The 26,628-nt window shown below is 48.7% G+C and overlaps 1 protein-coding gene across 6 annotated transcripts in view; it reads right to left on the bottom strand.

Annotated features, from left to right (window-relative positions):
* Positions 1-256: 256 nt before the first annotated feature.
* The window catches only part of LOC109874091 (phosphatidylinositol 3-kinase regulatory subunit alpha), a 47,742-nt gene continuing 21,370 nt past the window's right edge, over positions 257-26,628 (bottom strand). Inside the window, exons 3-15 of one of the 6 annotated variants that reach the window (XM_031808693.1) lie at positions 23,293-23,385; positions 19,193-19,267; positions 18,956-19,087; positions 17,899-18,100; positions 16,813-16,895; positions 3,886-4,093; positions 3,615-3,795; positions 3,210-3,478; positions 2,916-3,092; positions 2,709-2,783; positions 2,381-2,551; positions 1,716-1,901; positions 257-1,563 (exon numbers count right to left, since the gene is read on the bottom strand). In XM_031808693.1, the coding sequence (XP_031664553.1) occupies positions 1,533-1,563; positions 1,716-1,901; positions 2,381-2,551; positions 2,709-2,783; positions 2,916-3,092; positions 3,210-3,478; positions 3,615-3,795; positions 3,886-4,093; positions 16,813-16,895; positions 17,899-18,100; positions 18,956-19,087; positions 19,193-19,267; positions 23,293-23,385 (1,883 nt within the window). In that variant the 3' untranslated portion in view covers positions 257-1,532. The other 5 variants (XM_020465856.2, XM_020465855.2, XM_020465854.2 and 2 more) reach the window with 5 other exon arrangements.

The following is a 26,628-nucleotide window of genomic DNA, read 5'->3' as shown; positions in this document are numbered from 1 at the left end:
TTAGACTCATGGACATTTACATCTTGGAAAAAAGTCAGGAGTCGAAAAATAGTTTTGGGAAATGAGCAGTGGTGACACCAATGTTTACTAGTGGGTTGGCAGCTAAATGTGGGCACTTTCTCCAAGTAACAGAACCACTTGGTATACAATGTCGTATGAGAATAAGCAATCACGGACTATTTGAAATGAGTTGATCCACCCACGTAAACAACTCCAAAGATTTCCTGATACAGAAAATAATACAATGTGGACAATGCATAGGGGAAGATAAAATGTCTCCCAATTGATCTTTTTAATAACAATTTTCATCATTTCAAGACACCGATTTGCTCTGATTTCCTTGGGGGAAAGGTTATATAACAAAATAAATCTATACTGTTGTTTCCATGGAGATGGTTGAAAAGGTGAGTACAACATGCACCATTATGACTGCAGTAATCAACAAATATTCCCATCATTCTAAAATGGCACACTATCCCCTGTATACTATAAGGAATAGGGTGCCACTTGGGATGCTACCGCTGTTTCGACAAAGACCTAAAAACACGTGGCTATGTTAGAAATATTTCTTGTGACTGAAGCAACTGTCAAATACTCAAAAGGCTCTGCCTGAGAACATCAGTTTGAAGCAAACAAAAGTACTAATAAAATACTCTTCTTTTACATCTTTATATCCGTTGCTGATAAAGTCATTTGTAATAAAGTATATGTTACTATTATTTACTTTCTTAAAAATCTGAAGCAGTTTTTATCGTGGCATTTTGACACAAAATATCCTCTTGGATATTTACATCTCATTAAAAACAAGCTTATATTATGGGTTTGCAACAGCATAAAAACAACTTTGTAGAAATAAGGGAGATACATAATTGCATAGCAGATTAGGACATAACTGAACAGTAACTGAGCTTTTTTTTTTTGGTATGGTGCGGTAGGTTTGCTGTGTACTGACGTTCCCCTCTGTATATATACATAATGAAGTAATTCCATTTCAAGTCTGTTCATATCTTCACTCATCCACAGTAGAGAACAGTTTAGAGTCTCTGCACTGTAAGTCCGTAGGAGTCTTTTCAAGAAAACGATTATACTTGTCAAAAGTGCCATTTTGCTACATTTATCAGCTGATCCATGGTCTGTCACTGAACACACACACACACACACACACACACACACACACACACACGTGTGTTAGACACCCCCAACAGCTTTCAGATACTGTGAGTTTTGGTCACATGGACACACACACAGACACCCGCAGGGGGATATACTTGAAAGTAAAAACGCAAGAAGGGGGAAAAGAAAAAGAAAAAATGATGCACTCAAGTTTTATCTGCATTTTGACATTCCAGCTGGTGAAGCTCCATTAGGAAAAGGCCTCCGATGTCCTCCGCTGGGGAGAGAGTTCAGCAGTTTCACCTCGACTCTGCGCTCCCACAATACGAGAGACAAACCTACATTCAGGCTCTCGACTCTGCTCACAGTCAGTTCACAGTCACTGAAATGTTTTCAGGCTTCGTTTTGCGTTAGTCTCTTTAGTCCTTTCCTCTCTCCTGGGTCAAACGTCTGTTAGTAGGCAAGACACAGGCCTAGTTTTTAATTATTATTATTTTTTTTAAATCTTTGAGTCCAAAGTCCGAGCACAATATATAAATATACATTTTTAGGAAAACAAGTCTCATGTTTTTGCCCAACTGAATGGCCAGGAGGGTCCTCACCGCTTCTGCTGTGCGTAGACGGGGTGCGCTAACGTAACATTCAGAGAGTCATTGTGCTGGACCAGTGACGTGTGCTGATAGTGGAGGACCAGTTCTTTGAGCGAGTTGTATAGGTTGTAAGGTTCGGCGAAGCCAAACCCTGAGGGCGTCTTGTTGATGACACAGTGCTTCACCTCACCTTCCACACTGGAGAGGAGAGAAGGAGAGAAGGAGAGAAGGAGAGAAGGAGAGAAACGTCAAGTCATATTTTATTAGGTCAGGTTGTACTTTTTCGTTCCCAGCACTAGGGCACACCTGACTCTACGACTTGACTAATCATCAAGCCCTTGGTCACACGAGGTTCACTCTAGACATGGTTGAGCTGCAGTGTCTACACCTGTTCCTGTAAAGTCTACAGTCTCTGAATTGGTGTTTGCAGTGCCAACGTCAATGTGCTGAACAGTGTAGAAGCAAACAGCTTGACTTCAGGTTGAGGTAAACAGAAAGGGTGTAGTGCAGCACAGTCTGATCCTTCAAGGGAACACTGTTACAGCCGTACAAACGCTGAGGTAAATTACGTTGCATCAGTAACCAAATGCTGGTAGGGTCAGTTCAGGATCAGGTAGATGCTTACATGACTCTACTATAGGACGAAAGTAGAATGAGTACAAGGTCTTTATACGTACACAACACTGCAGGCGTAGCATCCTGCCTTGCTGCTGTCTCGGACCAGGAATGTTCCGTCTCTCTTCCCCCGGAGGAGTGCCTCAGCCTGCAGCCGGTTGATGTTGCCCAGCTTCCAGGAGCGCTCGTCGTGGTGTGGGAGGTCCTCATCGTCATCCACCATAGAGTATTGACTGGAGAACATAAATAGACGGAGGCACTTAAAGTTTGAAATCGAATGGCAAACTATTTAACAATGGTGCGATGCGATACCCCATTGCTTGTCCCATAACTTTGCCAACGTTAGATGCCAGGAACATAATGTATGGAAGGTCAGTCTATAATACTCACTCTTCCGTGTTCTCGTTCTTGATTTCCAGCCACTCGTTGAGCTTCTTCTGCCTGACTCCCTTCTGGGTCAACCACCTGGAATACAAGAACCATGACAAGACCGATTAGAGACTGGTAGTATCGAGACCTTTACAAGACGTTCCCATCACCAGAAAAATAAAGTTACTTGAATTGAATTTGAATTTGAAACTGGGAGGTGATACTTACATGAGGTACTGATCCCTGGTCTTGCGGAGCTGGATGAGGTCGGGCTTGATGCTGTTCATCCGTTTGTCGATCTCTCGGTAGTCAGCGGCCTGCTTCTTCAGATCCTCCTCCAGACGCCGCTTGCTGTCCACGATCTCACTGATACGAGACTTCAGCTTCTCATAGTTGCCCATGATCCTGAGGAAAACAATAACTCGGGTATGAAGCATTAAAAAGTTCCATCAGATAAGAAAACAATGTGCCCAAATTGTATTTTTTGGGCAGTTTTTTGGGGGGTCTAGATCAAGCCCTTACCTCTGGATTTCCTTGTCATTGCCTTCCCTCCTGAACTTTTCAATGTACTCTTTGCTGTACCGCTCTTGCGTTTGGCACTGCTCCTCGAAGATCTTGATGGTTTCGTTGAAGGCTTCGATCGCTGTCCTCTTCATTTGGATTTCCTGGGACGTCCTGGTGTACTCCTCATAGAGGCGGTCGTACTCTCGGTTTTTCTCCTGGTACTGCTGGTGGTACTCATGGAGCTTCTTCCCCACAGCCTCGATGTTGTCCTCCTTCACCACCTGATCCTGAGATCAGGAGGGAGGCGAAGAAATAGAGCAGAGCTGTAGATCTACAGTGACTCATTTACCAAGGCTTTTGAGCTATGACGCATTGTGTGAAAAGTCCTAAACAAATTAAGTTTATGATCATGCTGACGGTTACCTGCTGGTGTTTGGAGACGGGGAACTGCAGCTTGACGTCTAGCTTGGGGTTGTATTGGGCCAGCGACTCGTTGCGGTAGTGGTTGATGAGCTCCACCACTGAGTTGAAGGTCAGGGGGTCAGAGAAGCCATATTTCCCATCCCGGTGGAATATCTTGATCAGCTTATTGTTACCCCCTTTTCTGGAAGCGGAGACCAATAGGGAGGGGGGACCAAATTCAAATGAAATATTCACCACTAGTTATAGAGGCTGTGCGAGGGAAAAGACTTACCTCAACGTGAGCGTGTAGTCGCCGTGCATCTTGGTGGAGGCATCACGGACCAAGAACGTACCGTCGGCCGTGTCCCTCAGCTTCTCGTTGACCTCCTCGCGGGAGATGTCTCCCCAGTACCATTCGCCGTCCTGCAGCGCCATGTTGTTGTTCATACCGTTGTTAGTGACAGCAGGGGCTGTGGGTTTGGGCGGCTTGGGAGGTAGGGCTGTATTGTTCCAGAGGGGAGAGAGAGGGCTGCTTAGTTCATGTGATGATACAGTCAATTGCCTATTGCATTAAACAGGAGCATGCCATTATCAGGAGAGATGTCACTCCTGGCATAGTCTATATAATGTAATGCTAAGCCAGTATGCCAGGGGGGAGCTGAAAGGGCTTGTAGAAATATATATTACTCTCTAGCTGCGAGTGGAAAATATTATTCCATTTGCTTAGTGGACGATTAAGAACCTGATCAAACGTCTGCGGCAGTTAGAACAGTGGGAGGATACGGCTTTCTCCCTCCAATCCTTTCCACTTGATTACATTGGGCTGAAAGAATACCACTGGTCTCCAACATTGACAGAGAGAGCAAGAGAGAGAGCAAGAGAGAGAGCGCAAGTGAGAGAGAGAGGGGAAAAAAAGAGCGAGGGAGTAAGGGAGAATGGATTACATTCAAGAAAAGAAAAAAAAGAGCCCCCTTCACTCCTCTGTGTTGGGACCATAAATCACAACAACGAGAAATCAACCCCATCTGTTGCCCTAATTATGTCGCACACAGATAATCTCTGCCTTTCTGCAAAACGGCCACAAAAAAAGGGGAAAAATAAATGACACTGCATAATTTCAGACCTAAATGGAGCGCAGCTTTGGGCCTGCAGCTCAAATGCAAAAAACTGTAAACCATTGCAGAATCATCCTGTAAATCATATAACTCAGCCACATATCCACCAATATAACTGTCTGTAGAGAAACCGATGAACCCACCAAGCTCCATGGACGAAAAAACCTCAGACATCACCACGTTGCGTTGAACACATCCAGTCCCTTCTCTTCCAAATGCTTTCTTCTTAGCAACAGCATTCGCCCTAACGCAGATCCCCCCATTCCTATTTCATGCTGCTAGCACTCAGAATCAATAAGCCCTAATCGCTGCATTGGAATGGTTAATCACACGAGTGACTCAGGCTCACTCGATATAGCTGCCACTCTTTCAGAGGAGCAGGCAGGAGGGAGCTGAGCTGAAATGGCAGAAGGCTATTTTTAAACCTACTAGAGCTGCTTCACTTTCTTTGTTCCCCATCTGCCTGCTGTCCTGCTGCAGCGTACCTCAGCCTTCAACGTAGCAGGAGAGACACCGAGCCATGGGCATAATATACATATTTATAACATGAGCCATATCCATTGCAATGGAATAATGTATGCAAATGGTCTGTTCCCTTTAGCTGGATTTCTCCAAATGCTGGATCTTTCCAACAGCTTACTGGTTGCAGCAGTGCCTAAATCCACGGATCCAGAAGAGGTGATCAGAGATGGCCAGAGGGTATGGCAATGTAGGCAGTAGTTTTGGGCTGACAGCCAAGGTGACATTTCACCGCCACCAGAACTCACTATTTGCCTTGGGAACTTCCTGTGCTGCTGCTGCTAGCCTTAGACCATCGTACCCCATACATACGTAGCCATAATGTCTCAGCACGTTTTTGAGACAGACTTGTCATGCAACACCCAGCGTTAATGAGCTAAGTCAGTTTGCCTACCTGGAGGGTCCATCTCTAGGTAAAATAAAGGTTCAGAATCGACGTCAAACTCGGGTCTCAGACAAGAGTCCTCCAAATCCTCCCATGTTTCAGAGACAGCCTTGTTGCACATTTGAATGATACAATCGTAATCCGTTCTGAATGGAGCCCCGCTCTCGTCGTCTGACCATCTCAAAAACCCATTTTAAAAAGCCGTCTTTAAAGGCAGCTTGCCTGCTTCCTTGCTCAGTAATGTGTTACATCACTTACCACAGCCAATTGCGCGGGGGGGGACTGTCAACAACAACTCCTGCATCTTTCATTTCCTGAAAGCGATGATTTCATTTTGAAAGCTCACTGGCCTTTTCCCATTTTAAGTTGCTGCTGCTATCCCTCAATGTGCACAGTCCATGTAGTGCAGATCAGTGTCTATATAGACTAGAACACAAACAGGCTAAAATAGCCCTATAATAATCTGTTTAGTACACAGCATCCTTTCCAGAGATAGATCCGACTATAGCTGCTGTGAACATCTTCTCATAGCTCTAACGCAGTTGGAGTGAAACGAATCTGCAGCCTTCTCTCTTTCTCTCCTGCTCTGTAGCTCTCAGCCCTCCCTCCCGCAGGTTGCTCAATCCCTCCCCCCGCGCGTGTCGTGTACCGGTTTAGTCCAGCCCACTGTTGGCACAGAGACAAAACCAGCTCTGCTGCTGCTGCGGCACGTAGGCAGGCCAAGCAGAGCAGCTCCACTACACGTCCAAAAGCCTTTGCCCCGGTCACAGCCACCCACTTATCACCACCAGTCACCCGGAGGCTCCAAAATACACCAGTAATTCTCCGGGGGGGGGGGGGGATTATTGGGAGGAAGAGGAGGGGGGAATGGAGTCTTTCCAAAGGCAGCTTGGGAATGATGAAATAGGCCACATTGACTGAAAGTATACCAGATAAAAGCTTATCGGAGTGATAAGGACGACAGTTTACCTGGGTATTACCTTTTTAAGGGCATGTGATCTCATTTAAAAAGAACAGCTACATGTACGCACTAAACCCAAGTAAACCCTACATTATTCAACTTGTGCTTCATATTCATGGGCTTATTTATTTTTTGCTCTGTAGTAAATCATATTCTGATTGAGGCCTCTAAAATTGCCTCTGAATACAGTACCGTCAAAATTGAACATCCTGCCCTGTTGTCCCTAGATAAATCCGCGTGCCGTCCTGACCACACAGAAAGGCGGCAGGGTGATCTATGGGGCCTGTATGAACCAACAGCAGTGGAGAGTGAGCAAGCGATGGCTTGAGGAAAACCTGTTCTCTTGACAGCTCCAGGAGATTGGTCATAAAATGAAAACCTGTCAGTCTCGTTTCTGTCCCATAGCTCCACTACACTGTTACCCAGCACATTTATTTTCCATTTTCTATCAGGCCTATTCATCTATCTAGAAAATTCAGTGTCTCAAGGTTTTGCTGAAGCCCTTGCATTAGCAATAAACCCTTTAAACTTATCCAGTGTGTCAGATTTGCAACGATTCAAGATCTCAAACTTACGTTGCAAGTTGTGCATGTTCTGGTATAAGGCACCAGTGGTGTGTCTTTTGTTTAATTCTCCCAATAACGGTGTGTAAAATCCAAACAGACAGAGCTCTAGATAGAAAACTCTCAAGTCCTTCTGAAAATTTCCATTCCGTGGCTTAAACAAGATTATTTTACTTTGGTTCTTAGAGAGGTGACGGTCCGTTCAGCTGTACTTAATGAAATCCAGGTAATCCGGTAACTCTCTGGCTTGGCTTGGAGGCAGGTGCTTGCCTGACTGCCTGGCTTGCTCCTTGATCTGACACGGGTGGTGTAACAGTGAGAGGGCTGCGTGCCTCTCTGTACAGCTCCCCCTCCCTTCCTCCCTCCCTCCCTTCCTCTCTAAATGTTATGCCAGGCTGAGGGCTGTGCGAGTGGGGACCGCTGGTTAAAGAGGAACTGCCTTCAAAAAGCAACAAAACCCTTTGAAAACGACCTATGTGGCATCGATATGAGTCAGAAACCGTTATTCTAGTGCCAAAATTTACCTCAAGTGTAAATAGGATAATTTTGGTCACAACAGGTATATGAAGGCTGGGCAGTGATTTGACGATTTCCATTTCCCCACTAACACGGGGTGAACAGCTGCAGTGATTGCTCTCTATCCAATAGCATAGACAGTGAGACAGACCTGCCCAATAGCCAGACCTTGTTTACACATTGTTTACACATCGCGCATCTTTTAACTTGAGAAATATTGCGCCCACCAAACACCTTAAATGTAAAATAGCTCAACTAAAACATCCTCCAAGACAATAGTCGAAATGAATGACAGATTTCTTGAGTTACATTAGGGGATTTTGAGGAATAGGAAATGGGCTACTTCCAAGACTGAAATGTCCTTTTTCAAATGAGCAACAGAAAAGCACACGTGCCAATCGGCGTGTTCAGTGGCTCTAATGATTAGCTGAGCTGCTGCCTTGCTGTTGACCCTGTCTGCCCGCTCTGAAACCTGGCCCTAGTGCCGACCCGGGGGGGGGGGGGGGGGTCTTATGATTAACTCGCACAGGTTCAAATATTTGCTGAGCTGGGCACTTTGGGGGCTGTGTGGAAGGAGCCAGCGGGGAGGGGGGGGGGGTTAGAAGGGTGAGGCAGAGGGGAGAGCAGTGTGGGCCTAGGAAGTAGGAGCAGCCGCCGGGCTAACGCCTCAATCTCACCAACAGTGGCATTGCATCAATGATGCGTAAATAAAATCAGCAGTCAAACATTTTTTTCAATATGTAATCCAAACATTTGTGGATGTGTGTGTAACAAAAGTTCAACAATTCGCCTTTATCCTACCAGTTGATGCATACAATTTCATACGTGTTGAATAAATTCAACATACGCGCCACACAGAATGCACTGAAACTGCAAGGCATTGGTTGGTGCAAGGCAAACGCAGCGCTCCATTGGAAATGAATGTACTTCTGGTGTACCAAAACACAATGACGCTGTCAGTCTGATCGTGGTGTAACAAGAGGTGCTCTGTGGAATGGACCGAGTTTCCAGCCAACCAAATCTAAGTGGCCTTTGGCTGCTTACTTAAAAATAGGCTCCCAGTAACTGGGAGGAGGCATACAGACACGCACACAGACAGACTATCATTCAGAGAAACACGTATTTGCAGACAGTACACATACCCACACTTTCGTAGAAAGTCTCACACGTGCTCTCAAAAGATCCCCACGTACACACGTGTGGTGTTAAACACAACTGAATGCCAAACTGCTCCCCTCCGAGTCAAACCTACCTGTATGTGTGTTTCACGAGTGTCGGTGCATGGCACATAGTGTGTGTGTGTGTGTGTGTGTGTGTGTGTGTTCGACACAGGAAGGGACCTGGCTGGTTCAGCAGAGAGAGAAGTCAGAGCGTGCGGTGTTGAGTGTTCGTGCTCGTCCTTGCCCACCAGCCCGCCCATTGCTCCTGCAGGTGTGAACTACAGACAGCAGCCCATGCAAGATGGATGTTATAAATAGGACAGATAATACAACTTTTAAAAACAGTGACAGCCAGGCAATGGGCCCCCGGGCCCCTAAAGGCTGTTTCAACAAGCAACTGTAAGAACACAACCGTGCCACGCAACATTGTGCACTCCCACAGCCAGGCAATGGGCCCCCGGGCCCCTAAAGGCTGTTTCAACAAGCAACTGTAAGAACACAACCGTGCCACGCAACATTGTGCACTCCCACAGCCAGGCAATGGGCCCCCGGGCCCCTAAAGGCTGTTTCAACAAGCAACTGTAAGAACACAACCGTGCCACGCAACATTGTGCACTCCCACAGCCAGCCAATGGGCCCCCGGGGCCCTAAAGGCTGTTTCAACAAGCAACTGTAAGAACACAACCGTGCCACGCAACATTGTGCACTCCCACAGCCAGGCAATGGGCCCCCGGGCCCCTAAAGGCTGTTTCAACAAGCAACTGTAAGAACACAACCGTGCCACGCAACATTGTGCACTCCCACAGCCAGGCAATGGGCCCCCGGGGCCCTAAAGGCTGTTTCAACAAGCAACTGTAAGAACACAACCGTGCCACGCAACATTGTGCACTCCCACAGCCAGGCAATGGGCCCCCGGGGCCCTAAAGGCTGTTTCAACAAGCAACTGTAAGAACACAACCGTGCCACGCAACATTGTGCACTCCCACAGCCAGGCAATGGGCCCCCGGGGCCCTAAAGGCTGTTTCAACAAGCAACTGTAAGAACACAACCGTGCCACGCAACATTGTGCACTCCCACAGCCAGGCAATGGGCCCCCGGGGCCCTAAAGGCTGTTTCAACAAGCAACTGTAAGAACACAACCGTGCCACGCAACATTGTGCACTCCCACAGCCAGGCAATGGGCCCCCGGGGCCCTAAAGGCTGTTTCAACAAGCAACTGTAAGAACACAACCGTGCCACGCAACATTGTGCACTCCCACAGCCAGGCAATGGGCCCCCGGGGCCCTAAAGGCTGTTTCAACAAGCAACTGTAAGAACACAACCGTGCCACGCAACATTGTGCACTCCCACAGCCAGGCAATGGGCCCCCGGGGCCCTAAAGGCTGTTTCAACAAGCAACTGTAAGAACACAACCGTGCCACGCAACATTGTGCACTCCCACAGCCAGGCAATGGGCCCCCGGGGCCCTAAAGGCTGTTTCAACAAGCAACTCTAAGAACACAACCGTGCCACGCAACATTGTGCACTCCCACAGCCAGGCAATGGGCCCCCGGGGCCCTAAAGGCTGTTTCAACAAGCAACTGTAAGAACACAACCGTGCCACGCAACATTGTGCACTCCCACAGCCAGGCAATGGGCCCCCGGGGCCCTAAAGGCTGTTTCAACAAGCAACTGTAAGAACACAACCGTGCCACGCAACATTGTGCACTCCCACAGCCAGGCAATGGGCCCCCGGGGCCCTAAAGGCTGTTTCAACAAGCAACTGTAAGAACACAACCGTGCCACGCAACATTGTGCACTCCCACAGCCAGGCAATGGGCCCCCGGGGCCCTAAAGGCTGTTTCAACAAGCAACTGTAAGAACACAACCGTGCCACGCAACATTGTGCACTCCCACAGCCAGGCAATGGGCCCCCGGGGCCCTAAAGGCTGTTTCAACAAGCAACTGTAAGAACACAACCGTGCCACGCAACATTGTGCACTCCCACAGCCAGGCAATGGGCCCCCGGGGCCCTAAAGGCTGTTTCAACAAGCAACTGTAAGAACACAACCGTGCCACGCAACATTGTGCACTCCCACAGCCAGGCAATGGGCCCCCGGGGCCCTAAAGGCTGTTTCAACAAGCAACTGTAAGAACACAACCGTGCCACGCAACATTGTGCACTCCCACAGCCAGGCAATGGGCCCCCGGGGCCCTAAAGGCTGTTTCAACAAGCAACTGTAAGAACACAACCGTGCCACGCAACATTGTGCACTCCCACAGCCAGGCAATGGGCCCCCGGGGCCCTAAAGCCTGTTTCAACAAGCAACTGTAAGAACACAACCGTGCCACGCAACATTGTGCACTCCCACAGCCAGGCAATGGGCCCCCGGGGCCCTAAAGGCTGTTTCAACAAGCAACTGTAAGAACACAACCGTGCCACGCAACATTGTGCACTCCCACAGCCAGGCAATGGGCCCCCGGGGCCCTAAAGGCTGTTTCAACAAGCAACTGTAAGAACACAACCGTGCCACGCAACATTGTGCACTCCCACAGCCAGGCAATGGGCCCCCGGGGCCCTAAAGGCTGTTTCAACAAGCAACTGTAAGAACACAACTGTGCCACGCAACATTGTGCACTCCCACAGCCAGGCAATGGGCCCCCGGGGCCCTAAAGGCTGTTTCAACAAGCAACTGTAAGAACACAACCGTGCCACGCAACATTGTGCACTCCCACAGCCAGGCAATGGGCCCCCGGGGCCCTAAAGGCTGTTTCAACAAGCAACTGTAAGAACACAACCGTGCCACGCAACATTGTGCACTCCCACAGCCAGGCAATGGGCCCCCGGGGCCCTAAAGGCTGTTTCAACAAGCAACTGTAAGAACACAACCGTGCCACGCAACATTGTGCACTCCCACAGCCAGGCAATGGGCCCCCGGGGCCCTAAAGGCTGTTTCAACAAGCAACTGTAAGAACACAACCGTGCCACGCAACATTGTGCACTCCCACAGCCAGGCAATGAGCCCCCGGGGCCCTAAAGGCTGTTTCAACAAGCAACTGTAAGAACACAACCGTGCCACGCAACATTGTGCACTCCCACAGCCAGACAATGGGCCCCCGGGGCCCTAAAGGCTGTTTCAACAAGCAACTGTAAGAACACAACCGTGCCACGCAACATTGTGCACTCCCACAGCCAGGCAATGGGCCCCCGGGGCCCTAAAGGCTGTTTCAACAAGCAACTGTAAGAACACAACCGTGCCACGCAACATTGTGCACTCCCACAGCCAGGCAATGGGCCCCCGGGGCCCTAAAGGCTGTTTCAACAAGCAACTGTAAGAACACAACCGTGCCACGCAACATTGTGCACTCCCACAGCCAGGCAATGGGCCCCCGGGGCCCTAAAGGCTGTTTCAACAAGCAACTGTAAGAACACAACCGTGCCACGCAACATTGTGCACTCCCACAGCCAGGCAATGGGCCCCCGGGGCCCTAAAGGCTGTTTCAACAAGCAACTGTAAGAACACAACCGTGCCACGCAACATTGTGCACTCCCACAGCCAGGCAATGGGCCCCCGGGGCCCTAAAGGCTTAGTCCACACCCCACCGATTATGCAAAATATATATATATCACAGCTTTTCCCACAATATGGTTTCATTCCGTCACAACCTGAATTTATGAAATGCTCAAACGTTAGTTCTCAGTGTATTTCTGGCCACGGTACAAAGTCTTACATAATTAAAATCGATGGTTCTTCTGTGCACAGCACGTTTGATGGAATCCACCTAAAACACCTGCTACAGCAACTATTCACCTAGTCTAAGATACAGTGCTTTAGGAAAGTGTTCAGACTATTCACTTAGTCTAAGATACAGTGCTTTAGGAAAGTGTTCAGACTATTCACTTAGTCTAAGATACAGTGCTTTAGGAAAGTGTTCAGACTATTCACTTAGTCTAAGATACAGTGCTTTTGGAAAGTGTTCAGACTATTCACTTTGATCTCAACAAGCCACTGATTTCCTGTTCAAAAAGGGGAAGCTACCCTCGGCACCAAACCAAAAATGAACACAAGCCCTTCATACACAACACAGTTTAAGATTATTGAGACTATGGGTTAAAGGGACACTTTAGGATGTTTATCTGCTTCCCCAGAGGCACATGAACTTGAGGATACCATTTTTTTTTTAATAATCAAAAATGTCATTTTATTTGATTCTAAAATTGATTCAATAGTTATTTCCCCCCTCATCAATCTACACAGAATATCCTATAATGACAAAGCCAAAACAGGTTTATAGACATTTTTGCAAAAACAAAAAACAAACCTGAAATATCACATTTACATACGTATTCAGACCCTTTACTCAGTACTTTGTTGAAGCACCTTTGGCAGCGAGTACAGGCTTGACTCTTCTTGGGTATGACGCTACAAGCTTGGCACACCTGTATTTGGGGGAGTTTCTCCCATTCTGCTCTGCAGATCCTTTCAAGCTCTGTCAGATTGGATGGGGAGCGTCACTGCACAGTTATTATCAGGTCTCTCCAGAGATGTTCAAGTGGGTTCAAGTCCGGGCTCTGGCTGGGCCACTCGAGGACATTCAGAGACCTGCGTTGTCTTGGCTGTGTGATTAGGGTCGTAGTCCTGTTGGAAGGTGGACCTCCGCCTGAGGTTCTGAGCACTCTGGAGCAGTTTGTCATCAAGGATCTCTCTGTACTTTGCTCCGTTCATCTTTCCTTTGATCCTGACTAGTCTCCCAGTCCCTGCCTCTGAAAAACATCCCCACAGCATGATGCTGCCACCACCATGCTACACCATAGGGATGGTTCCAGGTTTCCTCCAGAAGTGACGATTGGCATTCAGGTCAAAATAGTTCAATCTTCGTTTCATCAGAGAATCTTGTTCCTCATTGTCAGAGTCCTTTAGGTTCCTTTTGGAAAACTCCAACAGGCTGTCATGTGACTTTTACAGAGGAGTGGTTTCCTTCTGGCCACTCTAACATAAAGGCCTGATTGGTGGGGTGCTGTAGAGATTGTTGTCCTTCTGGAAGGTTCTCCCATCTCCAAAGAGGAACTCTAAAGCTTTGTCAGAGTGACTATTGGGTTCTTGATCACCTCCCTGACCAAGGCCCTTCTCCCCCGATTGCTCAGTTTGGCTGGGCGGCCAGCTCTAGGAAGAGTCTTGGTGGTTCCTAACTTCTTCCATTTAAGAATGCAGGAGGCCACTGTGTTGAGGTGGACTCCAATCAAGTTGTTGAAACATCGATGATCAATGGAAACAGGATGTCATTATGGGGTATTGATAAGGATTTGAAATTATTTCATCAATTTTAGAACAAGGCTGTAAAGTAACAAAATGTGGAAAAAGTCAAGGGGTCTGCATACTTTCGGAATACACTGTATATTTAGCAATTTGCATAACTGTTGGTTAGATACCATGGACTTCCAGTCATTGAGCTAATGGTAGTTAGCATTGACTCGCGAAACTGCCTCTAACATACTGGACAGAGGGGAAGCTCATCTGACTCCGGGGGAAGTAGATAAAGAGGCTCATTACCAAAATCTCAGGAGAATGCTTTGCAGGTTCCAACGCTAAGTATGCACGAAGCAAACGAAACGCTAGGTTCCAACGCTAAGTATACACGAAGCAAACCAAACGCTAGGTTCCAACGCTAAGTATACACGAAGCAAACCAAACGCTAGGTTCCAACGCTAAGTATACACGAAGCAAACCAAACGCTAGGTTCCAACGCTAAGTATACACGAAGCAAACCAAACGCTAGGTTCCAACGCTAAGTATACACGAAGCAAACCAAACGCTAGGTTCCAACGCTAAGTATACACGAAGCAAACCAAACGCTAGGTTCCAACGCTAAGTATACACGAAGCAAACCAAACGCTAGGTTCCAACGCTAAGTATACACGAAGCAAACCAAACGCTAGGTTCCAACGCTAAGTATACACGAAGCAAACGAAACGCTAGGTTCCAACGCTAAGTATACACGAAGCAAACCAAACGCTAGGTTCCAACGCTAAGTATACACGAAGCAAACCAAACGCTAGGTTCCAACGCTAAGTATACACGAAGCAAACCAAACGCTAGGTTCCAACGCTAAGTATACACGAAGCAAACCAAACGCTAGGTTCCAACGCTAAGTATACACGAAGCAAACCAAACGCTAGGTTCCAACGCTAAGTATACACGAAGCAAACCAAACGCTAGGTTCCAACGCTAAGTATACACGAAGCAAACCAAACGCTAGGTTCCAACGCTAAGTATACACGAAGCAAACCAAACGCTAGGTTCCAACGCTAAGTATACACGAAGCAAACCAAACGCTAGGTTCCAACGCTAAGTATACACGAAGCAAACCAAACGCTAGGTTCCAACGCTAAGTATACACGAAGCAAACCAAACGCTAGGTTCCAACGCTAAGTATACACGAAGCAAACCAAACGCTAGGTTCCAACGCTAAGTATACACGAAGCAAACCAAACGCTAGGTTCCAACGCTAAGTATACACGAAGCAAACCAAACGCTAGGTTCCAACGCTAAGTATACACGAAGCAAACCAAACGCTAGGTTCCAACGCTAAGTATACACGAAGCAAACCAAACGCTAGGTTCCAACGCTAAGTATACACGAAGCAAACGAAACGCTAGGTTCCAACGCTAAGTATACACGAAGCAAACCAAACGCTAGGTTCCAACGCTAAGTATACACGAAGCAAACCAAACGCTAGGTTCCAACGCTAAGTATACACGAAGCAAACCAAACGCTAGGTTCCAACGCTAAGTATACACGAAGCAAACCAAACGCTAGGTTCCAACGCTAAGTATACACGAAGCAAACCAAACGCTAGGTTCCAACGCTAAGTATACACGAAGCAAACCAAACGCTAGGTTCCAACGCTAAGTATACACGAAGCAAACCAAACGCTAGGTTCCAACGCTAAGTATACACGAAGCAAACCAAACGCTAGGTTCCAACGCTAAGTATACACGAAGCAAACCAAACGCTAGGTTCCAACGCTAAGTATACACGAAGCAAACCAAACGCTAGGTTCCAACGCTAAGTATACACGAAGCAAACCAAACGCTAGGTTCCAACGCTAAGTATACACGAAGCAAACCAAACGCTAGGTTCCAACGCTAAGTATACACGAAGCAAACCAAACGCTAGGTTCCAACGCTAAGTATACACGAAGCAAACCAAACGCTAGGTTCCAACGCTAAGTATACACGAAGCAAACCAAACGCTAGGTTCCAACGCTAAGTATACACGAAGCAAACCAAACGCTAGGTTCCAACGCTAAGTATACACGAAGCAAACCAAACGCTAGGTTCCAACGCTAAGTATACACGAAGCAAACCAAACGCTAGGTTCCAACGCTAAGTATACACGAAGCAAACCAAACGCTAGGTTCCAACGCTAAGTATACACGAAGCAAACCAAACGCTAGGTTCCAACGCTAAGTATACACGAAGCAAACCAAACGCTAGGTTCCAACGCTAAGTATACACGAAGCAAACCAAACGCTAGGTTCCAACGCTAAGTATACACGAAGCAAACCAAACGCTAGGTTCCAACGCTAAGTATACACGAAGCAAACCAAACGCTAGGTTCCAACGCTAAGTATACACGAAGCAAACCAAATGCTTCGATCCAATGTAAAATAATGTGTTTAATAAAAGGTTTTAAAAGTGATATTTTAATATTAGTATTGCTTTGTAGTCATTTGCCGTGGTATATCAAAAACAGCGTAGTGATATTTAAAACACAATTTTTTTTAGTAGCGATTTAGTGACCTGTTTGTGCACAGTGCAGTGTGATTATGCAGTCTTAACTTTCTATAACACAGAACATGAACTTAAATCTCTTTCACAGAGGCAAGGATGGGCATTAGTTTCTTTAACTTTAAATATAGAACTGAGATACAGTCACTCTATAGCTCTGCATACACCCCCAACCAGAAGAGCATACTACATGCTGAATAACAGAAGAGAGGAATGTGTGTTTTCTTACCTGGAGCAGCCTGGGCTTCTGTCCATTCGCTGGTCACAAGGGTCTCGATGATCTTGATGTGAGCATCTGGGCTGGGCTCACAGCTGATGATGTGAACAAGTAGAAGAAAGAAGACAAAAGGATGAAATGAAAGTCAAATTGATTCAGTGATTTTCCAGGCAGCTGACTGGCCCTGCTGCTCTGGTTAATCTGTGCATGGTCTCTCTCTCTAACTGATGGGACTTCAAGCCCGACTCCTTTAATTGCTACATCACAGCTAGCAAATAGAAAAGCTTCCCAACCTAATCCTTTCACAGTCTGCGAGCGAGCGTCGGTCGGCCAGCGAGCGTCGGTCGGCCAGCGAGCGTCAGTCGGCCGGCCGGCCAGCGAGCGTCAGTCGGCCGGCCGGCCAGCGAGCGTCAGTCGGCCGGCCAGCGAGCGTCAGTCGGCCGGCCAGCGAGCGTCAGTCGGCCGGCCAGCGAGCGTCAGTCGGCCGGCCAGCGAGCGTCAGTCGGTCGGCCAGCGTGCGTCAGTCAGCCAGCCAGACAGCGTGCGTCAGTCAGCCAGCCAGACAGCGTGCGTCAGTCAGCCAGCCAGACAGCGTGCGTCCGTCAGCCAGCCAGACAGCGTGCGTCCGTCAGCCAGCGTGCGTCCGTCAGCCAGCGTGCGTCCGTCAGCCAGCGTGCGTCCGTCAGTCAGTCAGCGTGCGTCCGTCAGTCAGCGTGCGTCCGTCAGTCAGCGTGCGTCCGTCAGTCAGCGTGCGTCCGTCAGCGTGCGTCCGTCAGTCAGCGTGCGTCCGTCAGTCAGCGTGCGTCCGTCAGTCAGCGTGCGTCCGTCAGTCAGCGTGCGTCCGTCAGTCAGCGTGCGTCCGTCAGTCAGCGTGCGTCCGTCAGTCAGCGTGCGTCCGTCAGTCAGCGTGCGTCCGTCAGTCAGCGTGCGTCCGTCAGTCAGCGTGCGTCCGTCAGTCAGCGTGCGTCCGTCAGTCAGCGTGCGTCCGTCAGTCAGCGTGCGTCCGTCAGTCAGCGTGCGTCCGTCAGCGTGCGTCCGTCAGTCAGTCAGTCAGTCAGCGTGCGTCAGTCAGTGTGCCTGTCTGTCTCTTCCACCCACCTGGCAGCCTGCTGTCTGAAGAGCACCGGGCTGAAGATCTCACCGAGCGTGCGGGAGCTGAGCAGGTTCTTGGGTGCATTGTGACACACCCGGGACCAGTGGCGCAGTAGGCAGTGGAAGGTGAGCCAGTACTGGGCCGGAAGGCTGGGTGCGCTGGCGATGTGACGCAGCTGCTGGGCACACTCCTCAGGGCTCTGCACCTCTGTGGGACCAACACACACACACACACACACGTTAGAGAAGAAGGAATGTCACACTGACAAAAAGCTCCCTCAGTTGTAGCTACAGATGTGTGAGGCGAGCAGGCTTCCCTTCGACCAATGGGGTGGCGGGAAGAAGAAACAAAGAGCCCCGTGTGCAGTCGTCGGGTTAGAAAAAACCACATTGAGATTGTGTGTGCTCGACAATGAGTGAGGAGTGCAAGGTACACTTGCAGATGATTCGCTAGCACTGAGATGTGGGAAATAAACCCTTATTTTAGTTGCTATTAACCACAGATATCCTGTCTCTGGCCATGTGACAGAACGATAATCCAGCGTGCACTGAAGAACAGAACAGAGGGAGGAGGAGAGAACCCACCACAGATGTAGAGATACAGAGAAGGGAGGGACAGAGGTTCAAAAGGCGAGAGACAGAAGGCGAGAGAGAGAGAGAGACAGACAACCCAAGACAGAGAGAGCGAACCTAAGAAATGGGGGAAGGGAGAAAGAGAGCGATAGAGAAAGAGATAGTGTGTCTCTCTCTGTGTAAGGGCCAACGGGTGGATATTGACACTAGCTCTAGGTCCTCTCTCCAATCTCAAAGTACAGAGTGTTCCATCGTCCAGCCAATGGAAGATTAGGTTAGGACTGCTGTGTACCTTTGGGTTGGGGTAAGGCCCAAATATTCAGCATTATTGCTGAGACCTACAAACGTCAACCTCTAACCAACATGCTGATTTTGACTCGACCCACTTTCGAGTAAAACAGCAAGGAAACAGTGGGTGCTATAGAATAATGGTTGTAATTATGTGGTGTATTCTGACGAGAGTGAATGTCAGTGTTTACAGTGTGTGTACCTTGGGCGGTGAGGACCAGCTGAGTGTAAATGGCTGGTAGGATGACAGGCTGGGGCAGGTCCTGCAGGTACCGACTCAGACCGTCACACAACATCTGCAGGTCCATCTGGTCCAGGTCTGCTGAGGGAGGATCTGAACACAACACACACATTTGTTCAAGGTCTAACTGCTTTATAGATATAAAAACACACTTTGTTGTTGTTTTGAATTGGAAATAAGAAGATGAATTCCTCTCACCAGTGTCAAAGCACTGTCTGACATCTAGTCCACCACCGGCTGTGAAGGTCCTGTACAGAGTTGGATTGTCCAGACCTACGCCAAATCAAGGAGCACATGATGCCACTAAAATGCAATTACTTGGATTCCTGGAAAGCGCATAGCTGAAATGCAATTACTTTGATTCCTAGAAAGTCCATAAAATCACTATGAAACTATTCAGATTTAAGAAGAATAAAAAAATATTTATTTTTTAATGTTTTATTTAACCTTAATTTAACAAGTCAGTTAAGAACAAATAATTATTTACAATGACGGTCTAGGAACAGAGGGTTAACTATCTTGTTCAGGGGCAGAAAGACAGATTTTTACCTCGTCAGCTCAGGGATTCGTACCAGCAACCTATCGGTTACTAGTCCAACGCTCTAACCACTAGGCTACCTGCTGGTTACTAGTCCAACGCTCTAACCACTAGGCTACCTGCTGCTTACTAGTCCAACGCTCTAACCACTAGGCTACCTGCTGGTTACTAGTCCAACGCTCTAACCACTAGGCTACCTATCGGTTACTAGTCCAACGCTCTAACCACTAGGCTACCTGCTGGTTACTAGTCCAACGCTCTAACCACTTAGCTTCCCTGCTGGTTACTAGTCCAACGCTCTAACCACTAGGCTACCTATCGGTTACTAGTCCAACGCTCTAACCACTAGGCTACCTGCTGGTTACTAGTCCAACGCTCTAACCACTAGGCTACCTGCTGGTTACTAGTCCAACGCTCTAACCACTAGGCTACCTGCTGGTTACTAGTCCAACGCTCTAACCACTAGGCTACCTATCGGTTACTAGTCCAACGCTCTAACCACTTAGCTTCCCTGCTGGTTACTAGTCCAACGCTCTAACCACTAGGCTACCTGCTGGTTACTAGTCCAACGCTCTAACCACTAGGCTACCTGCTGGTTACTAGTCCAACGCTCTAACCACTAGGCTACCTGCTGGTTACTAGTCCAACGCTCTAACCACTTAGCTTCCCTGCTGGTTACTAGTCCAACGCTCTAACCACTAGGCTACCTGCTGGTTACTAGTCCAACGCTCTAACCACTAGGCTACCTGCTGGTTACTAGTCCAACGCTCTAACCACTAGGCTACCTGCTGGTTACTAGTCCAACGCTCTAACCACTAGGCTACCTGCTGGTTACTAGTCCAACGCTCTAACCACTAGGCTACCTGCTGGTTACTAGTCCAACGCTCTAACCACTTAGCTTCCCTGCTGGTTACTAGTCCAACGCTCTAACCACTAGGCTACCTATCGGTTACTAGTCCAACGCTCTAACCACTAGGCTATCTGCTGGTTACTAGTCCAACGCTCTAACCACTAGGCTACCTATCGGTTACTAGTCCAACGCTCTAACCACTAGGCTACCTGCTGGTTACTAGTCCAATGCTCTAACCACTAGGCTACCTGCTGGTTACTAGTCCAACGCTCTACCACTTAGCTTCCCTGCTGGTTACTAGTCCAACGCTCTAACCACTAGGCTACCTGCTGGTTACTAGTCCAACGCTCTAACCACTAGGCTACCTGCTGGTTACTAGTCCAACGCTCTAACCACTAGGCTACCTGCTGGTTACTAGTCCAACGCTCTAACCACTAGGCTACCTATCGGTTACTAGTCCAACGCTCTAACCACTAGGCTACCTGCTGGTTACTAGTCCAACGCTCTAACCACTTAGCTTCCCTGCTGGTTACTAGTCCAACGCTCTAACCACTAGGCTACCTATCGGTTACTAGTCCAACGCTCTAACCACTAGGCTACCTGCTGGTTACTAGTCCAACGCTCTAACCACTAGGCTACCTGCTGGTTACTAGTCCAACGCTCTAACCACTAGGCTACCTGCTGGTTACTAGTCCAACGCTCTAACCACTAGGCTACCTATCGGTTACTAGTCCAACGCTCTAACCACTTAGCTTCCCTGCTGGTTACTAGTCCAACGCTCTAACCACTAGGCTACCTGCTGGTTACTAGTACAACGCTCTAACCACTAGGCTACCTGCTGGTTACTAGTCCAACGCTCTAACCACTAGGCTACCTGCTGGTTACTAGTCCAACGCTCTAACCACTAGGCTACCTGCTGGTTACTAGTCCAACGCTCTAACCACTTAGCTTCCCTGCTGGTTACTAGTCCAACGCTCTAACCACTAGGCTACCTGCTGGTTACTAGTCCAACGCTCTAACCACTAGGCTACCTGCTGGTTACTAGTCCAACGCTCTAACCACTAGGCTACCTGCTGGTTACTAGTCCAACGCTCTAACCACTAGGCTACCTGCTGGTTACTAGTCCAACGCTCTAACCACTTAGCTTCCCTGCTGGTTACTAGTCCAACGCTCTAACCACTAGGCTACCTATCGGTTACTAGTCCAACGCTCTAACCACTAGGCTATCTGCTGGTTACTAGTCCAACGCTCTAACCACTAGGCTACCTATCGGTTACTAGTCCAACGCTCTAACCACTAGGCTACCTGCTGGTTACTAGTCCAATGCTCTAACCACTAGGCTACCTGCTGGTTACTAGTCCAACGCTCTACCACTTAGCTTCCCTGCTGGTTACTAGTCCAACGCTCTAACCACTAGGCTACCTGCTGGTTACTAGTCCAACGCTCTAACCACTAGGCTACCTGCTGGTTACTAGTCCAACGCTCTAACCACTAGGCTACCTATCGGTTACTAGTCCAACGCTCTAACCACTAGGCTACCTGCTGGTTACTAGTCCAACGCTCTAACCACTAGGCTACCTGCTGGTTACTAGTCCAACGCTCTAACCACTAGGCTACCTATCGGTTACTAGTCCAACGCTCTAACCACTAGGCTACCTGCTGGTTACTAGTCCAACGCTCTAACCACTAGGCTACCTGCTGGTTACTAGTCCAACGCTCTAACCACTTAGCTTCCCTGCTGGTTACTAATCCAAAACTCTAAGCACTAGGCTACCTATCGGTTACTAGTCCAACGCTCTAACCACTAGGCTACCTGCTGGTTACTAGTCCAACGCTCTAACCACTAGGCTACCTATCGGTTACTAGTCCAACGCTCTAACCACTAGGCTACCTGCTGGTTACTAGTCCAACGCTCTAACCACTAGGCTACCTGCTGGTTACTAGTCCAACGCTCTAACCACTTAGCTTCCCTGCTGGTTACTAGTCCAACGCTCTAACCACTAGGCTACCTGCTGGTTACTAGTCCAACGCTCTAACCACTAGGCTACCTGCTGGTTACTAGTCCAACGCTCTAACCACTAGGCTACCTATCGGTTACTAGTCCAACGCTCTAACCACTAGGCTACCTGCTGGTTACTAGTCCAACGCTCTAACCACTAGGCTACCTGCTGGTTACTAGTCCAACGCTCTAACCACTTAGCTTCCCTGCTGGTTACTAGTCCAACGCTCTAACCACTAGGCTACCTGCTGGTTACTAGTCCAACGCTCAAACCCCTAGGCTACCTGCTGGTTACTAGTCCAACGCTCTAACCACTAGGCTACCTGCTGGTTACTAGTCCAACGCTCTAACCACTAGGCTACCTATCGGTTACTAGTCCAACGCTCTAACCACTTAGCTTCCCTGCTGGTTACTAGTCCAACGCTCTAACCACTAGGCTACCTGCTGGTTACTAGTCCAACTCTCTAACCACTTAGCTTCCCTGCTGGTTACTAGTCCAACGCTCTAACCACTAGGCTACCTGCTGGTTACTAGTCCAACGCTCTAACCACTAGGCTACCTGCTGGTTACTAGTCCAACGCTCTAACCACTAGGCTACCTGCTGGTTACTAGTCCAATGCTCTAACCACTAGGCTACCTATCGGTTACTAGTCCAACGCTCTAACCACTAGGCTACCTGCTGGTTACTAGTCCAACGCTCTAACCACTAGGCTACCTGCTGGTTACTAGTCCAACGCTCTAACCACTAGGCTACCTGCTGGTTACTAGTCCAACGCTCTAACCACTAGGCTACCTGCTGCCCCCAACTAATTGAAATCATGTTGTTGATAAACAAGCAGTGAATCTTCTAGAATGCAAAAATAGGCCATTTTTTTGTATTAGTCCGGTGTGTACTGGCCAGCTCAGCTCACCTTTCTTCTCAATGGCCTCCAGCAGCCTGGCAAGCATGGGGGGAGCCGTCTCTGGGAGGGAAAACTGCTCTGTCAGGTCCAGTAGGGCTGAGCCTGGAAGATGAGAGGAAGAGAGGAAGTGGTTTTAGTTTGTCATTTTCACTTAAAAAGGTCATCTTCAGGATTCAATGGGTAACAAAACGGTGAAGGCTAAGAGAAAGACGGACTGGGAGGGTTGGGGTCAATTTCATTTAAAACGTATCAGGAAGTGAACTGAAATTCAGTTGTTTATTTTTTTTGTATTTTTTTTAAATCGCCCAACCCTTGTTTAACCAAGCCCTTGTTGGTTATATGCCAGAGTCAATCTCTCCCACCCTCTAACAAGACACAAAGGGGTCCATTTTGGGCTTCCACACTTCAGTCCCACCACCAAGTTGGCCTCCATCCCCACCCCTTGCCCTCAGGCAAGCTGTTAATATATTAATCCCACTTTGCCATGCGTTCACAAGGTGGGCAGAGAGCGGCTGTGCCTTTCAACTGGGCAGGAAGGGCGATTTGGGACTGGAGCGCAACTTCAAAAGGGTATAGAAGACACCAGACCAAAGGAGTGGAGGAGAGGCCAAAAGGCAACCGTGCACAACCGACCGATTCAGGTTAGAGAGGTGCTGAGCAGTAGATACCATTAAGGTTACGCTGGGTTGGACCAAGCATGAGCCAAGCCAGGTCTGGACCAAGCATGAGCCAAGCCAGGTCTGAGCCAAGCATGAGCCAAGCCAGGTCTGAGCCAAGCCAGGTCTAGCCAGGTCTGAGCCAAGCCAGGTCTAGCCAGGTCTGAGCCAAGCCAGGTCTAGCCAGGTCTGAGCCAAGCCAGGTCTAGCCAGGTCTGAGCCAAGCCAGGTCTAGCCAGGTCTGAGCCAAGCCAGGTCTGAGCCAAGCCAGGTCTAGCCAGGGTCTGAGCCAAGCCAGGTCTAGCCAGGTCTGAGCCAAGCCAGGTCTAGCCAGGTCTGAGCCAAGCCACATCTGAGCCAAGCCAGGTCTAGCCAGGTCTGAGGAAAGCTCCTAGCTCCTGGTCTGAGCCAGGTTTTTTTCTTTCTTCTTCTCATTAAATCATTCAGGTGGACATGAAAGGCTCCGGGGGCACAGATTTTATTTGGATTTGCAAAAAGGTTATTTTAAAAAAAAAGGTCACTTTTCTGAAAGGCCCAACTGTTCGAAGCTTTGAGTCTGCAGTTTGAAATGCAGACAACCATGAATGGAGACCCTTTTACATTGACTTTTTCCCCCTTCTCTCTCTACCCTGAAATTGTTTCACTTTTTTGTAAACGGGCACGAAAGTGGGCATCTAGCATAGCCATCTACACGCCGGTCATTAGCCTGGAAACGTTCGCTCCCCCAGGAGGCTGCTTGCTAGGCTAAATAATGATCTGCCATATGTATTGCCTCGTTTCACACCGGACACTGGGATTTTTTTTTAAAACCTCTGTCCGGTTGCGTGTGAACCTACGATCAGGAGAGAGAGAGAGAGACCAAACACGCTCTCCCGTGTCGGCTCGAGACAACGGTCATCTGGAAGACATACTGAGTGGAACGCGCCACACGGACCAAAAAAAGAGGGATTCTCAGAAGCAGTTTGAGCTAATGGAACGCCAACGTTCCCCCAAATAGAGAGCTAGACATCCAGTGCCACCTCTGCACGGCTTGGAGGTGGAACCTCCCTGTCCAGACAGACATCCTGCTGTCCTCCCTTCACTGCCAAAGCCAGCCTTGGCCTCCCGCTTCTGGGAAACTCACTTCACAATCTGGGGCTAAATTTACACCGGGCCCCATCGCTACAGAAAGTCCACATGCAGGATCAAATGCATAGCAACGCCAAGACACAATCATGTCCTAGATCTACATGTATAGAAACATGAAAGCAGTCCTACATTACAGAGAAGACTTGACTTTGTGATAACGACAATAAGATACATTGGGGCTCTTAACAAATGAGCAAAGTGAACTACCTAAAGTGAAAATGCTAACTCTGCATGTTCATCTTTACATAGACACACACACTGATTTTAGCACAAATACCATACAATATAAGTCTACTCAACTGTTACTGATTGTTTACGAGACGTTCTGTTAAACCGCAGTACTAGTGTCGTGTTCATTTACTTTATCCATAGCGGCCCTGTGAATGAAGGGGGAGATTGGTACCATCGGGGCAACCTGATAGTTCCGCCAGGCTGATTAGAACAGATCCAATGGAGACCCACAGAGAAAGACTGTGGGCCCACAGAGAAAGACTGTGGGCCCACAGAGAAAGACTGTGGGCCCACAGAGAAAGACTGTAGGCCCACAGTCAGAGGACAACACAGACGGAGCGCAATGCGCGCACACACACACACACACAGAGAGAGAGAGAGACACACACACAGAGAGAGAGAGAGACACACACAGAGAGAGAGAGAGACACACACAGAGAGAGAGAGAGAGAGACACACACAGAGAGAGAGAGAGAGACACACACAGAGAGAGAGACACACACACACAGAGAGAGAGAGAGAGAGAGAGAGACTCTCTCGCACACACAGCGCGAGCGAGAGAGAGAGACACACACACAGAGCGAGCGAGCGACACACACAGAGCGAGAGAGAGAGACACACACACACAGAGAGAGAGAGAGAGACAACACACAGAGCGAGCAGAGAGAGAGACACACACACAGAGCGAGAGAGAGAGAGAGACACACACACAGAGCGAGAGAGAGAGACCACACACAGAGCGAGAGAGAGAGACACACACAGAGCGAGCGAAAGAGAGAGACCACACAGAGAGAGAGAGAGAGAGACACACACACAGAGCGAGAGAGAGACTCACACACACACAGAGCGAGAGAGAGAGAGACACACAGAGCGAGAGAGAGACACACACACAGAGCGAGAAGAGAGACACACACACACACAGAGCGAGAGAGAGAGACACACACACACAGAGCGAGAGAGAGCGAGAGACACACAACACACAGAGCGAGAGAGAGCGAGAGACACACACAGAGCGAGAGAGAGCGAGAGAGAGCGAGAGACACACACACACACAGAGCGAGAGAGCGAGAGACACACACATACACACAGAGCGAGAGAGAGACACACACACAGAGCGAGAGAGAGACACAGAGCGAGAGAGAGAGAGAGACACAGAGCGAGAGAGAGAGACACACGCACAGAGCGAGAGAGAGACACACACAGAGCGAGCGAGAGAGAGAGAGACACACACAGAGCGAGCGAGAGAGAGAGACACACACACAGAGCGAGACACACACACAGAGCGAGAGAGAGAGAGAGACACACACACAGAGCGAGAGAGAGACACACA

Source organism: Oncorhynchus kisutch, linkage group LG29 (assembly GCF_002021735.2).
Source record: "Oncorhynchus kisutch isolate 150728-3 linkage group LG29, Okis_V2, whole genome shotgun sequence".
Lineage (NCBI taxonomy): Eukaryota > Metazoa > Chordata > Actinopteri > Salmoniformes > Salmonidae > Oncorhynchus > Oncorhynchus kisutch.
Note: the sequence above shows the minus strand (reverse complement) of the source record. Positions and strands in the feature narration are given on the sequence as shown.